At 41.5% G+C, this 15,943-nt stretch overlaps 1 protein-coding gene and 1 long non-coding RNA gene across 8 annotated transcripts in view; one reads left to right on the top strand and one right to left on the bottom strand.

Moving 5' to 3' along the window:
- The window catches only part of LOC124179096 (tubby-related protein 4), a 45,316-nt gene extending 30,502 nt beyond the window's left edge, over positions 1–14,814 (top strand). For 2 of the 7 annotated variants that reach the window (XM_046563169.1, XM_046563173.1), the window contains 13 exons: positions 1,267–1,449; positions 3,709–3,816; positions 4,764–4,929; positions 5,783–6,054; positions 6,733–6,821; positions 6,913–7,047; positions 8,643–9,042; positions 9,254–9,431; positions 10,171–11,848; positions 12,377–12,490; positions 12,557–12,779; positions 12,893–13,078; positions 13,240–14,814. In XM_046563169.1, the coding sequence (XP_046419125.1) occupies positions 1,267–1,449; positions 3,709–3,816; positions 4,764–4,929; positions 5,783–6,054; positions 6,733–6,821; positions 6,913–7,047; positions 8,643–9,042; positions 9,254–9,431; positions 10,171–11,848; positions 12,377–12,490; positions 12,557–12,779; positions 12,893–13,078; positions 13,240–13,356 (3,849 nt within the window). In that variant the 3' untranslated portion in view covers positions 13,357–14,814. Of the gene's footprint in view, positions 1–1,266; positions 1,450–3,708; positions 3,817–3,843; positions 4,437–4,763; positions 4,930–5,782; positions 6,055–6,732; positions 6,822–6,912; positions 7,048–8,642; positions 9,043–9,253; positions 9,432–10,170; positions 11,849–12,376; positions 12,491–12,556; positions 12,780–12,892; positions 13,079–13,239 lie in introns of those variants that run through there. The other 5 variants (XR_006869948.1, XM_046563170.1, XM_046563171.1 and 2 more) reach the window with 5 other exon arrangements.
- The window catches only part of LOC124179102, a 94,771-nt gene continuing 82,593 nt past the window's right edge, over positions 3,766–15,943 (bottom strand). Inside the window, exons 4-5 of the long non-coding RNA XR_006869953.1 lie at positions 12,361–12,513; positions 3,766–3,830 (exon numbers count right to left, since the gene is read on the bottom strand). This is a non-coding gene — a long non-coding RNA (uncharacterized LOC124179102). The remainder of the gene's footprint in view (positions 3,831–12,360; positions 12,514–15,943) is intronic.

Genomic DNA, 15,943 nt, shown 5'->3' with positions numbered 1-15,943 from the left:
AAATGCGGTAACTGTTAAAAAATCAATAGCTGTAACGATACACCCCTTAATATTAATATTAAGGGCTCCAACTTTCAGGATAATTTTTATTTGTCGTCGTGAACAATGTTTTTACAGTACCATTAAGAAAAAAAATTCTTCGTTTTTTTGGCCCAGTCTTTAATAAATATCAGCAACTTTACACAATGTTTTAAATTTCAGAGAATCCGAGCGGAGCTGAGAAAATTTTGTGCGCTGTACAATTATGCTGATGAAACCAAATTTCCACAGATTCGTTGCGGCGTGACTTCAATCTCTATCTTTTATACGAATTCAGATAATGAAGTGGCGACGAAGCAAGTCAAAATGTACGCTCGGATCCTGTTTGCAAGAGTCGTCGAGCATGATAGACCAAAGAATTCAGTCAATTTGAAGAAGCGAATACAAATCTCGTGCAAAACACCTTTGTCATTCTCTGCAATGATCAAATGCACGTTTTTTGACTCCCGATCGGGTCGATCAGCTCATTAAAATTCCCTGATTTCCGTTTCCGAGTTCGTAAGTTTTTTCGGTGATTTCAGGCGAGGCGAACAATCTTCTCCGCCAGCGAATCTTCTTTGTCCAATTTCGACGAAACTTTTGTCTCATACATTCTAAACAGGTTTTTGTCAGCGGCAAGCCAATAAGAAATTCCGGTGTTCGTCATAGCTGAAAGTTTTGGTCCTGATTATGTTTCAGCGAACTAAAGGGCTTTGACTTGAAAAGAACAACAGGATTTGCTGTTTTAAAATGTCATTTTCGAAAACTTATGCGCCACGTAACAGAGTGAAAAAGGAACGCAAAAAGTTCGAGTTTGATCGTCTAATCAATGGTTAAAACTGCGCGTTGTCTGGCAGGAATTTCAGGCCTCATAGGGCTTATAGATTCAAAGCTGTTCTTTTTACAAATTCGCCAATAGACCCTGTACATGGCCCTTGGAGTACATCGAGTACCTAGACCTAGTCGAAGTTAGCTCGTTGATCCGAATTAGCGGGGTTACGCTAGCGAGAATTTAATTATAATCTAAGTAGCAGCGTCCCTCTGGTCTCGTCATCCAAGTGTTATACCGAAGTGAGTGAAATTTATTCTAATTCCAGGCATTGCCGTCACCTCTGGGTGGGCGTTTGATAACACTAATTCAATTAATTAATATTATTCAGTAATCCAGAAATTCCCTGTCTTCCTGATTATTCTGCTATTACGAAGATGCAAAATTTGACGTACGAATATTTTTACACGTATTTACAGGTGATCATGGTCAAGTGGAACGAACCCTATCAGAAATTGGCGTCTTGTGATAGCTCGGGGGTGATTTTCGTGTGGATAAAGTACGAAGGAAAGTGGAGCATCGAGCTGATAAATGACCGAAGTACACCGGTCACCTATTTCTCCTGGTCTCACGACGGTCGAATGGCCCTAATATGTTATCAGGTAACAACCTATTCTTACACCGAGACAAATCTCTTGTTGGGTTTACTATACAGTCTTTAACTATTTCGCTTTACTTGTCAGTGTAACAGAGAAATATAGTTCGAGGTACAAACCGAAAATTATTTTTCCAACTGTAACTAGAAAATCTGTGGTAAAAGTTACTATTCTTTTTTATCATATTTTCTTGCAGCAATTTGATGTTGATGCAACGATAGATTTATATTAAAAAGCCTCATCGAGCGAATCCAATGGAGTAATTACCAGAAACGTAGTATGTAGCTACTGGTAACTGTAATTACAGTAAATAGTTACTTGTATCGCATTTTCTTGTGATTTTAACAATTTTCAAACGATTATTGTAACGATGGCCATTGTACTATAGAATTTTCTAGTAACCCTAAAAACTAATGTTTTTCTCAGTCTGCCGACATTAACATGTATGTTTTTGTAGGTACTCCCATATCTTTTCGAAATGCTACATTGAGCATAGCGGAATACGTAATTCACAAATCCAATTTTCCAGTCGTAATTTATTACCAAAATTGAATATGTTTGTATTTGAACGTAAAATCAGTTTCTATAACGGACGGCAGGCTAATTATAAATTTAATCTTTCCTTTTTTACATTTGTACAAAATCACAGCCCACGCGGTCAACAAATTTCAGTAGAAAGTTAGCTGCATAAATTATTATACGGATTTGTAACACACCGTGAATAAGGGTCGGATACTTTTAAGACCTACGCTCGGTTGGTGATTCTGCACAAGCTCTTCTATGCCTTCAATTATAATCTTCAATTTGCTACCGCCTTATTCTTTCACCCGCGCCTTGATTTATCGCTCAACTTGGAACCTGAGTGGAAAAATAATATATTATACCGATAGTTGATGCTTACTGCGGGCGTGTGATTTAATGTGTGTTGAGAGGTGTCATTATTACATAAGAGAAACACGAGCAATCGATAATTATTAACTGACAGCATATGTTTATATATATATATTATTATTGACATTCCAAATTACACTAAACGGTGTTATAACAATTTATGACTGCTGATAAGTTTAAACGGTTGAATATTTTACAGTATCATTTCATTGGTCGAACCAATAATAATGTATTCGTTGTATTTCGTCAAAAGTACGTCAATCACTTTGTGTCGGACATTTTTGATAAGGTCGTATAATTGAACGAATTACCAATTTCGAGGAATTTGTTATAAGGGGGAAAAAAATACGAGCGAGACGATTTAAGGGAGTCAAAGTTCGGTAATATACCGTTTCCCCGAATCCAAGCCATTGTTGGGCACCATATTAATATTAATGATTCGGTAGAAGAGGGAGTTGAAATATTCGTTGGAACTTTTGCGCTTTCGTGTAGCAAGCAACTCATAATTATACGTGATTAATAATAACGGGTTTTGATTAAACGCGCAACCTTTGACGCAGTATAACGAGTCGCATGCAAGAAACCGCGCTGTCGTGAAAATGCTATACCTTGCATGGAAAAATGCACCCGCATGCAGACTACACATGTTAAAAATTGACATTAAATCCTCACTAATACATTCCCTCCGTATATTCGCCTGAAGCTTATTCCCTGCACGCTGATCATAAACCTTTCAAATAAAATCTAATATCCTGGCCTTATTACCCACGATCGTAAAATTCAACTCTCGTAAAACCCATCTTCGAAATTTCTGCGAATATAACATGCAAATATACGAACGGTCATCTGTAAATTTGCTATTATATTACTGTACGCTTCGTTATTAATGATTCCGAGCTCGGTAAAGCCGATAACCTTTCTTACCTTTGGCGATGAATATAAAGCCAGCGAGTTTTCGCCTTGTATAGTATCGTTTCGCAAAAGTCACGGGGGTATGCATAATCACACGCAATCAGCAACGCCAGTTCCCGTTCGTCGTTAAACGTTGTAGCATGGCAAAAAGTTCTCCCTAAATTGTTAATTAACCTTTATCCCACGCGTGTTGTCCACCTTGGGTACTCTGCCCTATAGTCATTTGGCACGGCTCAAGTTACATGCGTCACGTTTTCCAAGCGATCTCAAGTTTCGCCGGGGGGAGACAAATTTCACTTTGACACTATACCTCGAACTCTTAGCGGGGTCGATGGAAGTTTTCAGGGGTCGTCTGACGATGTTAAATGAACACGTAACCAATGATAGATGAGTTTCAAATACGTTCTTTCACTAGTCGATTGAAGCATCTTCGTTGTACATGTTCACGTTACCTTTTCGCAGGATGGCTTTGTCTTAGTGGGCAGCGTTGCTGGCCAGAGATATTGGTCATCGATGCTCAATGACCAGGCAACCATCACGTGTGGAATTTGGACTCCAGACGATCAGCAGGTGACGTAAAATTACTGCAATCATTCATAAAGTATACAAGAATTATTTAACGCTGATATCATCGAGCCGTTTTGATATAGATCTGGACACTGACTTCAAAGGTAGTGGCAAAGTCATAACGCGGAAAGTTCAGTTCATTAGGCAACAAGCCATCGTACATTCCAATCTCAAACACATAATCCCAGTTTGTGATTGATGCAGGTTCGTGCGCGGTACTGTTAGCGTCGTTAACGTCAGGTAAAACAGAGATTCGGTTTGAACTGGGTCACGGAAACGCTTTGGTCTAGTGTCGCGTCGCGCTGCCACTGGCTGGAGTGATGACAAAATTAGGTTCAAGCTCAGTGGAGAGATGCAGACGCGAAGGTCAAAGCTCAACGGGTTAACGGGAGTATTGGTATTGTGCCAGGAAAAATAGAAGGAAATAACATGTATGGGTACATACATCGGGAGAAGAGAAATTGCCGGGGGAGTAATTGATGCCATCTAGATTTGGTCACCGATGAAACTCGCCGTTTCGGGGCTAAAAATTACAATACGGGACGAGGTCGCCATAACGCAATCGATAACCACGGCCACGGTCTGACACTGCAATGCAGCCTTGGCAGATCCTCGTAACTCTGGTAATAATGGACTATTATCCTGCGTCAGTCTAGCCGGCACATACTACTGCCATCGGTCACCTTTAATACGACAGGTTTCAAGGGCCGTCATGTGCCACGCCGATAATCGAAGATGATGTCCGGAAGAATTCATGGAAGTTGAATCACCTTTTTGACATTGTGGTGCTTTTGAGTCCGCATCCTTTGGAGGCAAAATTGTCATTCCTCGCGTGTCATGTGTCATTGAGCACATTCTTGACTGCACCGATTACAGACGGCAATAAGCAAACCGGTGACACTTTGTTTTATCAAAACTGACAACCGAGACATGTGTTGTTGGATTTGCAGGTCTACTTCGGAACGACGGCGGGTCAGCTGATAGTGATGGATGTTCACGGAGCAATGGTGTCGGAGGTTCAATTGGCAGCGGCGGTGACGTCGATGGCTTGGAGTGCAGAGAAATTCAAAATGGAAGAAGGGGACGACGACGTAACCGGTAGCCAGTGTTCGCAAGGCAAGACGTAACCTTGATCTCAAAATTGGTCTATAACTACATGTAACTTCGCGCTGCGTAGGGGAAAGATTGCTAAACACGCGCTCAAAGCTCGACGAGTACGCAGAGGATGAATTTTTTTACGAGTCATCGATGATGCTTTGAGACTCAGAATATTCTGTCAGAATTTAGGCTCCCGGCATTTTGATACACTCATTGCAGTGGTCGCGGTTGTATGTCGTCTATTCACTATCTCACATTCTTTCGCTTCTTTATTGCAATACTTGTTTTATTGCGTTCCATTCGGGAACGAAAAAGCTAACCCGATACAGAGAGAATGGGGGGAAAACGGCTAGCGGGGGATCACATGGATGTTTGAAAAAACGAGAGGAAAAAACCATCCTACCGTAACCGATTTCACTGATACAATTTCATCCCGTTACGCCGGATTGACCAAGCCAGTTCACTCCCAATAACACATGTGTCGAACGTCCAATCAAGTTTTTGAGCATTCACTTTACCACTTATCGTTAGCTAATAAATCGATACTCCGCTGTCAGATCGTCGAAATCCGGATGGTGAAATATACCAATTCCAATTACGCCTCTCTCTGCCGATACGTGGCTCGAGCGGGATTCGGTATTAATTGCTAATGTTATTATATGCATCTGCAGAAAATAACTGGATTTCAAAGCGATTTATTGCGGCTGGTAAAACATTGAAATGAGGTATAATTGGCTGGTTGGCTCATTAATAATTCATCACACAAATTTGACGGATACCATTGTAATCAGAAATAGAACCAAAGTACAGGTAGAAGAAATCGATTAACCCTCCAAATGTATAAGCTTACAAGCCGGTCCTATAATTACAGACGAACGGAGCTACGTGTTGGCGGTTTGTCTCGCCGACGGAAATATCATCCTACTGCGTTCTTTCGACGACGTTTCACCCGTGACGATACGAACAGGGTTGAGGTCACCTCTGCTTGCCGAGTGGAGCAATTCCAAGAAGCTTTTGGCAGTCGCTGGTATCAAGGATTCCGACCATGTTTTTCAACCCAATCCCCAGGAGTTCACGAATTTATTACAGTTCTACTCCGATACCGGCGTACTGGTCTACACGACGGCGATACCGTACACGCAAGTAAGTCCCAGAGATCGCAGGATTCGAATTGATATCATCCCCGTCAAAGTATGAACGATTCGTTTCTACTTTTCAATGAGCGTGTAGCGTTAGGTTGGACTTGAAGGTATCCTGTCCGCTTAAAAGATTAAGGCTGCACTGTGTCGGAGTATCGAGCGATGCATTTGCGCCGATGGATTCTCACGGCAGAAGTTATCGCATCGATAAATCAGACCGCATCGTGTGTAATAAATACATTGTACACGACAAATGTAGCGGGAGTGGGTTCAAAACGGGTGAATTTACCGCTTCATTTAACGATAAAGAAAGTCTAAAATGCAGGATATACGACTTTGATTCCGATATAAAAATGTTTAGTACAGAACGGGGTCGAGGGTAATACTCTCCGACATTTTTCATTGCTGGAGCTTGAGGAATACTCGGTACGGTCGAAAACTCAATTCGCTCGTTCTTTGATACCGTGGACGTATCAAACCTTGCTCACTCAAGTGGAAAGGAAAAACTATATCCTTCACTATCTGCACTGAAAGTTACACAGAATGTCGCGTCCGACGTTCTCGCAAAATTTCCGATAAATTCGCGTTCTTATATACAGATTCGCCAGAGAGGTTCCGGATCGCAATTCGATTTGGAACACGGCCCGATGGAAAAAGCACCTAATGTGTTTTTGTATTCTAGTGTCCGGTATCGGCGTTGACCTGGGGTCATAACGACAGAAGATTGTTCGTTGCAACAGGAGCGCGAGTCCACGCAGCTTGGGTATCTAGGTACGGCTTTGACGCAATGTCCACTGTGGCGCACATGTACTCTCTAATCTAGTCTAGTCTAATTTGCTTAACCTCTAATGCATGCTTGCAGACGGGTTGGTTCTCTCCAGTTACTCTCAAGGCTTGCTGTCCGCGCTGCTCTCTCCAGAGAATCCAGCGTGCAGCAGCTGCCTTTGCCTCCAAGACTGAGAGCCTTAGTCGCTGCCCTTTTCGCAAGCACCATAAGGTACGTGTCGACAATGGAGAAGTCACTTGTTGAAATTACAAATATACAGCTTTTGAAAAAAGGTGTCATTCGCAATTCGATCGTAACAGTTGACCTGTTTAAAATCGGATTCGTAATCCCATGAAATCAAGCAGACGTAGTCATTGAGACTGTCTGAAATGATACGACATGAGATTTATGTTGAAACATCGTGACAACATAAAACTCAAAGCATTTGTCAACTATATCGCAAGTAAAAGGGACTCTTCGTGAGTACCCACTGAACATGAGCGAGAATATAATTTCACCGTAAAGCGAAAAGTGAATTTTTTGACATATTACCATGGTAATTTCTGAAGCATTGTGTAATTTTGACACAGTTTGTGAGAGGAATATTTAACGAAGGATAATTTCAGGTCGGGATGAGAGACGCGCGCCGGGTCATTGTCACTGATGTATCACTGTATTATTTGCTTCTGGAGGGGCGTAACACCCTCGCTCCAGTGTAACACCTAATGATCACTAATGCACACAGCAAACAGGAGGGATACTGTTTCATAGTAAAATCCGCAGCGGTGATATTGATCCTACGAAATCACGCGTGAACCTTGTACAGAGCAACAACTTATACAGAGCAAAATAAGAATAAAATTGCGTGTAAATATTTAATGTGAACATCGAGTATGGCACGACGTATACACTGGTCTCAGCCTCGGGTTCGGGATATGAAACAGTCGCTGTTACCCCCGCAGGATTCAACAAGAATTACCCGCCAGTGGAGTGTTAGCGCGGTTTGATGTACGGCGAATTTTCTTGCTAACAATAAGTGAAAATTACCACAGTAGTCCGAACCGGAACAAAGTGGATTCCAAAAAGTTGTAACTACATTTTTGGACGAATTAAAATTCATGCAAAGAATTTCTAACCTCAGCTTTCGCGATCCGTGATGTTTGTCGTCAAATTCGAAACAGTGGGGTATAAAGTTAAATGTTTGTTTCAAAGTTGTGCGCTGGTAACTTTCATACGAGAATGAACGCGGAGTTTGTACTACATTTCGCATTAGTATGCGCATAAATCGAGTATTATGAATATGTGATTTAACTTGAACAATTGCACGAGTGTGAAATTTAAGTAAGTTATTAGAATAAAAATCTAACAACGATGAGTTATTGGATTTCGTACAGTTTTCAGACCCTAACAGACTTGAAGGTTTTTTACAAGAAAACTTTCTGGTTGAACGCAAACATTATTTTATAATTTTTAGTTTCTTGATGTACTCGTTATCTTGAGAAAAACTGATGAGAATTTTAAATTTTGGCATCACATACATTTCGACTGCACGGTTTTACGATATCAGATTCGGATTCAGTGATGTTGATGATTGTAATTTAAAACGTAAACTAATTAATTTTTAGTAGGTATGGGATTTCGCCTCCAACTGACGATATAATAATTTTTATTTGTCGCAGCATGAAACCATAGAATGGCTATTAAGACTGAAATTTGCCATTCCGTGACGTTAGTAAATTTAAAAAAATGATACTTTTTAAGGCCACCTTAAATGGAAAAAAATTAAAAACAAATATCGTGATAGAAACATTTGGCATGATCCGCAGATGCTGCGTACCCGAGCCGAGAGAATTGCGGCGTTTCGTATCGCGTCCGCCTCCCGGGGGTGGCCGGCTTCACTGTACGATGCTTCGGCACGCGGGTGAGCCAGCGCCGTGTTACACACTGTACTTGGAGTATCTCGGAGGCTTAGTACCACTGCTCAAGGGTAGAAGGACGAGCAAAATTCGTCCAGAGTTTGTGATATTCGATCCGCAAAGTCAAGAGACGCTACAGACGACAGATTTTTCCACGCAGTATCAGGCTTACAGCGATGGCTCCGACACCGAAAGAGACACTGCGGATTTGTGCGGATCGCCGAGGAACAGAAGAAAGAACAGAAGGAGGCGAGAGGAAAAACCCGTAGAAGAAACCGACGACCTCGCGTACGTCGACACTCTGCCTGAGGTGAGGGATAACCTTCTATAAGTATACAGTAAAATGTGAATCCACGGGGTTCGATTTTTCAACCACCCTCGATATTCATGTTCATGCATATAAAGCCGCAATGAAATTCCGGGGAGTCATTGAAATCCTGTGATGTTCCTAATCGTTTGAATATCTGTAGAGATTCGTATTCTTTTTATCAAATATTCGCGACGACCTTCTCTGATTTCAGCACGCGAGATTGGTGGAAGTTACGTCAAACATTTGGGGGACCAAGTTCAAAATTCACGGACTGACCGACTCCGTTCCCGCTAACTTGGGTCAAGTTACATATCGAACGTCTCTCTTGCATCTGCAGCCAAGACAGATGACACTGGTCATGACTGAGTTGAGAGATGATGTACCGGCGGGTAAGGGAGTCGATTTTAGTCAAGGGAGCTAGGAAGGAATGTCGCGGAAATTTATTACTACGGAATATGAATATCAATTTCCTTTCTGTTAGTAGTTGGAGGAAAAATCGTAGTTAATGTTTACCGAATGACCGTTAAAAACCACATTTCAGATAATTAACACATGGGCAGTATGACATAGGTCAACATATAGTTTCATGGTTCAACCAAACCAATTGGTTTATATCGTAAGGCTGAAGGCACACAGTTTGTTCGATTTGACTTAGTAATGCGCTGTTCTCCTGAGAAAACATGACATCTTCGCTTGAGTACGGGGATTTTCTTGTTGTTCATTTTTGATAACATGTGCAAAGTAACGACACATTTTCTTTCTCAAGTTCCCGTGCTCAAACGGAAATGGCATGTTTTCTGAAGAAAAAAGTGGCTTTTGAAGTGAAATTGGACCAAGCTTCACCCTTACAACAATCAACCGGTTTGCTGAAAAATGGATCTGTAATGTGCCAACTTGTGCAACTACCTACCACCGATGAGTTCATCACGTAAAATTTGGTTTTTGATATTTAAACAGCATACATCATCTATGAATTTGTTGAAATTGTCAGAATTCATAGTGCCTAGAAAGGAAAATCGATATTTGCACCCTATGGTAATTAGTTTCCGCTATATACTGGTCGCCTTAATTTTACCTCTGCTGTCAGTCTCTGTGACGACCAAAAATGGATGTGACATCCGTTTACAGGTCCAGACCCGACTTTCAATCCGAACCTTTTCTCCGAGGATGAAGAAGAAGTGTTCCAGGAGCCGCAGGGAAGCTCACGCGGTAGTTTGGAGGCCCAACCGCCGCCAATCGCCCCAATGACCCCGAGGAATTCTCGATTGAACGCGAATCGTCCAAAATCGCAGATTTCCAACCAATTCATAACGTCGGAAGCTCTTTCGCCGGCGCTCGCGCGAGCCGAGAGTTACGAGGACGAATTTTCGTACGTCGATTTGCAGGACATGGTGAGCTTCTGCGAGAACCTCAGAGCCACGTCTGGTAACACGTACAGAACACCGCCGCGACACAACTCGCCTAGATGCTGCGACGTCCCGACGTTACAGTCTCCGAAAAACGCGGTAGCGCCGACGCAGACCTTGATAGCAACCTCAAACCCGAACACGGACTACACGGGTAACATTCAAAGGGTAAAAACAGCGCTGGCTGACCAACAGACGAACATGGCGACGAAAAAGGATATCGAGAACAACAAAATGAATCAAATATCAGACGAGAAGTCGAGCCTGACCTCGAACCCCGGTAGCGTCATCCCCCTCTCGATCCAGGGTGGAGGTAATTTGGGCTCGGGTTCTTGCTCACCGAGTACAATAATCAACGGCTTAAGCAACCCCGTTAACTGTCCCCCGGGACAGTCAATATTCCTGAACGGTTTAAGCGGCATCGGAGGTTCAAGTGGCGCAGTTCTGCAGGCAGCTTCTAACATCCAAAATGCCGGGATTCAGATGAGTCAGATGTCGGTGCATTCTAAGAACAGTCTGAACTTAGTGGGTAGCGTGAACGGCTCCACTGGGCTCGGTTGCTCGAGCGGAAATTTGAACGGCATGCCGACGAATTCGAAGAGTGCTGGGAGTGCGAATGGTCGGTGCAACGGGCCGGGTTCACCGACTTGTTCAGGCCAATTGCATGTGGCCCAGAGTCAGTGTCCATTGACAACTAGTCAACCGAACGGCGGCCAGCAGAGTTCCAAGAGAAAAGACGCGAAGCCGCAGGGTTGCTGCGGAAAGTCGAGCCCTGGAGGAAACCAGGTGGGAATAGCGCCGGGAAAATCCGAAGAGCTTCGGTATATCGACGAGGAGAATTCCCTCGAGTTGGGCACTGTTCAGTTTCGGACCGTCCATAGAACTCCGACGGTGGTTAGCATCGGACCACTTTGTCTCGCTGACCCGATAGTGAGAAGCTGCAGCGTCGGCTATCTGGACTTGGTCGACGCACAGTTGGTGCCTTGCGAGGTGGCGCTCAGGATGCTACGGAAAGAAGCGCCGAACAAGAGACTGGTGCTCGTTTCTCGGAAGACCAAAAAGAGACGGAAGAACAAACCGCAGACCGAGATCTCACAGCCGAACAGAAAACCTCCGAGGTTGAAAAACTGCGGTAAATCGCGCAGCTTAGACTCCAGCGACATATTTCCGAGTACCGAACAGATCGCCACAGTGCCTCAGCTGCCCGAACACCTAGAAGAGGCTTCGAACCCCGAATCTCCGGAAAGCAAACACGTTGAGGCCGTCGCGGATCTCGTCGAGACCACTCCTCCTACTGAGGCCAATTCTAAACGCGAAAAGGCGGATACTGAGCTCCAAGAAACGCCCGAAGTCATACCTGAAAAGCCCGCCAGATTAGAGGCTTGTCCGTCTCCGGTCAGGTAAGACATTGTCGAAAGAAGGAACAGTCTTGATCATCGTACAGGATGAGAGTGAGATCGTGGAACAAGATCAATCGTTTTCGAGTGTAACGTTTCGACCCAAACTGAAGTCCACCCGAGTCTTTTACACTATCAACACAAAGAATTTATGATTGAAATAGAAGACGAGTGGCAATTAATGTTTGAGGAACGCTGAGCTGTGTCCTCGTCTAGATTGACAATGTATACCAGTCACATTGAAGGATGTCATGTTAAAAATAAAACCAATAATTCACTATTTTGCACGCTATGAAGGAACCCGCAAAAGGTCGCAAGAGGTATTTGGGCAGCTCCATGAAGTGTAGAAATCCGAATCTTACATAGTCGTCCTCTAGTCTTGAACCATGATCATAAGTTTTTTGTGTTGACATAATGAAGGTAAGCCGACCGAAACGTTACACTCAAAAATGTTTCAGCTTATTCCTAGATTGAATGTCCTTATTCACTCGATGTTCTACTCGACTCTTACTGACCTTTCACATCTCACAGAGGGTCCAGTCCAAGTGGCTCGATCGCTTCTTCGCTGGACGGACTCGCAGCTAGGCTGAGAGATTTCGACGAGAGTCACTCCCTGCCACCACCGTCTCCACGTCTGACTTCAAGGTAAGCGTTCCCCGATCGTGTAACTGCAATTAAAGACGACCACGTCAATTACACTCCGTTTTTCAGATTGCCCAGAAGTTCACCTAGCAGCCCAGCACCGTCAAAGAAAGGGAAACGACCGGCGTCCGCTTCCCCAATCAGACGAAGGCTTTTGTCCAGTCCTCTGCTGAGCAGACGACCCAGAAAAAGTCGGGGGGAAAGTTCGGACGACGAAGGGTTGCCCCAGGAGGAATCGCCAAGGAATTATCGCAACTTGGAGACCTTCCAGAAGGCCCAACTTCGCCAAAAGGTGATTGGTTTTCGCATTCTCGTCAAGCGTTGACGTGTCGATCGGTTTGGCGTAGCTGGTTTCTCACGCTTGTTACTTGTCTTTTCACGAATCTGAATCTCTTAACGTTTCAGTTGAAACAGCGAGGCGCCGGATCCTCGGGGCATAAATCAGACATTTTCAACAAACGAGAGGAACTGCGGATGCACAACAAGGCTCCAATGTGGAACGAGTCGAGTCAGGTGTACCAACTCGACTTTGGCGGCAGAGTCACTCAAGAGAGTGCAAAAAATTTTCAAATCGAATTTAGGGGCAAGCAGGTACGGGAAAATTTGCGCATCTTTTCGCTGAAGTCAGGCTAATTAAATAAACTAATTTCGTTAGCGTGAAATGTAGGTAAAAACCAATCTTCTGCAAAAATTGTTTGACATGATTTCGAAATCGCGTGCAGAAAAAATAACAATATTTATCGTTTGCTTAGGTGATGCAGTTCGGTAGGATAGACGGTAAAGCCTACACTCTGGACTTCCAATACCCCTTCAGTGCATTGCAGGCCTTCGCCGTGGCACTTGCAAATGTTACACAGCGGCTCAAGTAACCTTCACTCTCCAGTACTTCATTCGATATATGTACGGATCCGGTTACGATTGGCCTCGCATGAATTTTCAGTAACAAAAGTAAAAATCGACTAACAATAAGTCACACGCTTCTTTATTGCTAGAAACTCGAAAAATTTATTCGCTGCTCGGAGACCATGCATTTTCGTAGCCGCATTATTTTTCAAATAACATCACATGAGACTTACATATAGAATATATCTATAGACAAACGTACGCTGTAAATAAATAACATTTTAAAGGAATGTCGTCATTTCTAGTCGATCGTCGTCATTATTTAGATCAAGATGATCCACGAGCAGTATCGGCAAATTTTTAAATGCTGATTGCACAGTGATATTAGCAGTGATTATTATTTTCATGAGTGTATGGAAAATGATTGTTCTTTTCTCTTAATTTCCTTAACATAAGAAGCAGAATTTCTTAGCAATACGTTTTGAACGAATGGCCGAGTACTGTGTGTTTTTGTTTACGCATTTGCAATAATGTCGATGTGAATGTATATCTACTTGTTGTAATTAAATGTTGCGAGTTTAGAGTATTGTTTAACAAATATTTGCTGTTTACAGGTCTGTGCGAAATTTGGAATACGAGTATTAATATAAATAATAATAACAACTCTACTAAAGTTCGATCGTAGCGCAATTATTTGTTTTTATATTTTGTTTTGTTTTTTAATTTAAGAGGATAATAACTATATCGATAGGTCCGCGTCGACTACCGGTGCAAAATATCGCAGTTCAACGGAAAAAACGATCATTACTACTGAAAGTATAATTCATTGACCTTAGTAACAAAAATAGGCTGTATTGAGAAATAAACGTTATCTGTCGTGTAACTGAAATGTTAGAACCGTATTTCAACGAAACGTGTGAAACGTATGAAAATAGACAAAATCGGATGACAGGCTAGTTCTAGGCATCGGTTAGTTAAAATAAGTGACTCTTAAATTGTTGAACCCCGTTATTTTCTACGCGAAGAATATTTCTCGCTAAACAAGTAGACGAGAGAAGTGAGAGGTTGTGCGAAAAATTACAAAATACTAATATCAAGCTTTATTCCCCTTGTCCCTTGTAATTTTTTTAGAATACCGTGTTTTCAGGCATGGTTGGGTGATAATCCGACATTTAGAAAACGTATTTTGTTGCAAACTCCAAGACAAACTTCGCGTAATTTTCTCATTCTTAGTATTGCTTTGCGTGGATTTTCACCTATGTTTTGTAGAATTTTGTACCATCATATCATAATAACAGAAGTGATGTATAAAAATTGAAAGCAAGCTGCAGCAGTAGATTTCTTTATGCTATATGAGTATTGCTTTAATCGTACCGTCCAGAACGTTTATCTATCATTTCTTCATCATTATTTTAACTACGATGTAACCGCCGGGAAATTTTGCCTCGTTAGTGTCACTGGTTCTGTATTTAAAATTAAAGAAACTAAGATTCGATGGGCATATAAAGTTTTTTTTATCAACAAATTATTACTGCTGTTCGAATAGTGAACGATAATGATTCGGAAAATTCGATGCGTATCCAACACTACGTTTTGTTAATTTCACAGAACAATGGGATATGTTGTAATCTTCGATTTTTCCACACGGTTGATGAAACATATTGATTACTTCCTTCGATAATCGGTATTGTTATGATTACACTAGTTTTGCTTCAGCAGGAATTTACCATCTCAAGAATATAATATATAAACGTCCGGCCTGAATTTTGTCTAAAATGAAAATAAAAGGACGCCACCCATACCAAAGAAGTAAATAAAACCCTAAAGAAGATGATTGTTAAATATTCTCCGTATTCTTAATAAATAAAAATAACAATAATAACAAAACTAATAAATAAGTCACTAAACAAGTTTTAAAAAAAAGCCTAAAATGATTAGATCAGTGTTACAGGGCCTACGGAATTTACTTAAATATTGATCGACGCAAAAAATACCGGCGAGTTTTGATCACAAGACACTGGATATGAGCCATAGGCCACCCTATATTAATATAAGTTTAATGTATAAAAACATAAATCAGATTTTAATATAAAAATAAACGATCGTATAAGTAAATGAAGAAATAAATAAATAAATAAATAAATAAACAAATAAATAAACACTTATACATAGATTGTGCGTTATTAAAGTTATATATACGTAGATCTGTAAAACGATTGGCATTTGTTTGAAGCCTATATTTGTAATGCGTATCAGCGTAAATACTTATTAAATTGTGTCATAGAATTGAGTTGCATGACTGTAAAGCCTTAAGCCGCAAATTCACGTGTGGCCCTATCACAAAACTGCGAGAATATAATAGTAATTATAACAGCACAGGATTGAATTTTATGAAAATGAAGAAAAAAATTCAATCAAGTTTGCAGCTACTGTTTACGTGCAATATCAATACTTTAAATAATTTAAATATCAATCTTAACATAGCCATAATCATTTCAGTTCTCACGTATTTCGCATCTATTCTATCCTATAATGTAACGTATTCAAATGTAAATTTCACGAAGAGCAGGGTAACTTATTCAATATTATTCCCACTAAATCTACGTGTATTTT

This window comes from Neodiprion fabricii, chromosome 3, assembly GCF_021155785.1.
Source record: "Neodiprion fabricii isolate iyNeoFabr1 chromosome 3, iyNeoFabr1.1, whole genome shotgun sequence".
NCBI lineage: Eukaryota > Metazoa > Arthropoda > Insecta > Hymenoptera > Diprionidae > Neodiprion > Neodiprion fabricii.
This window is presented reverse-complemented; position numbering and strand designations above follow the sequence as displayed.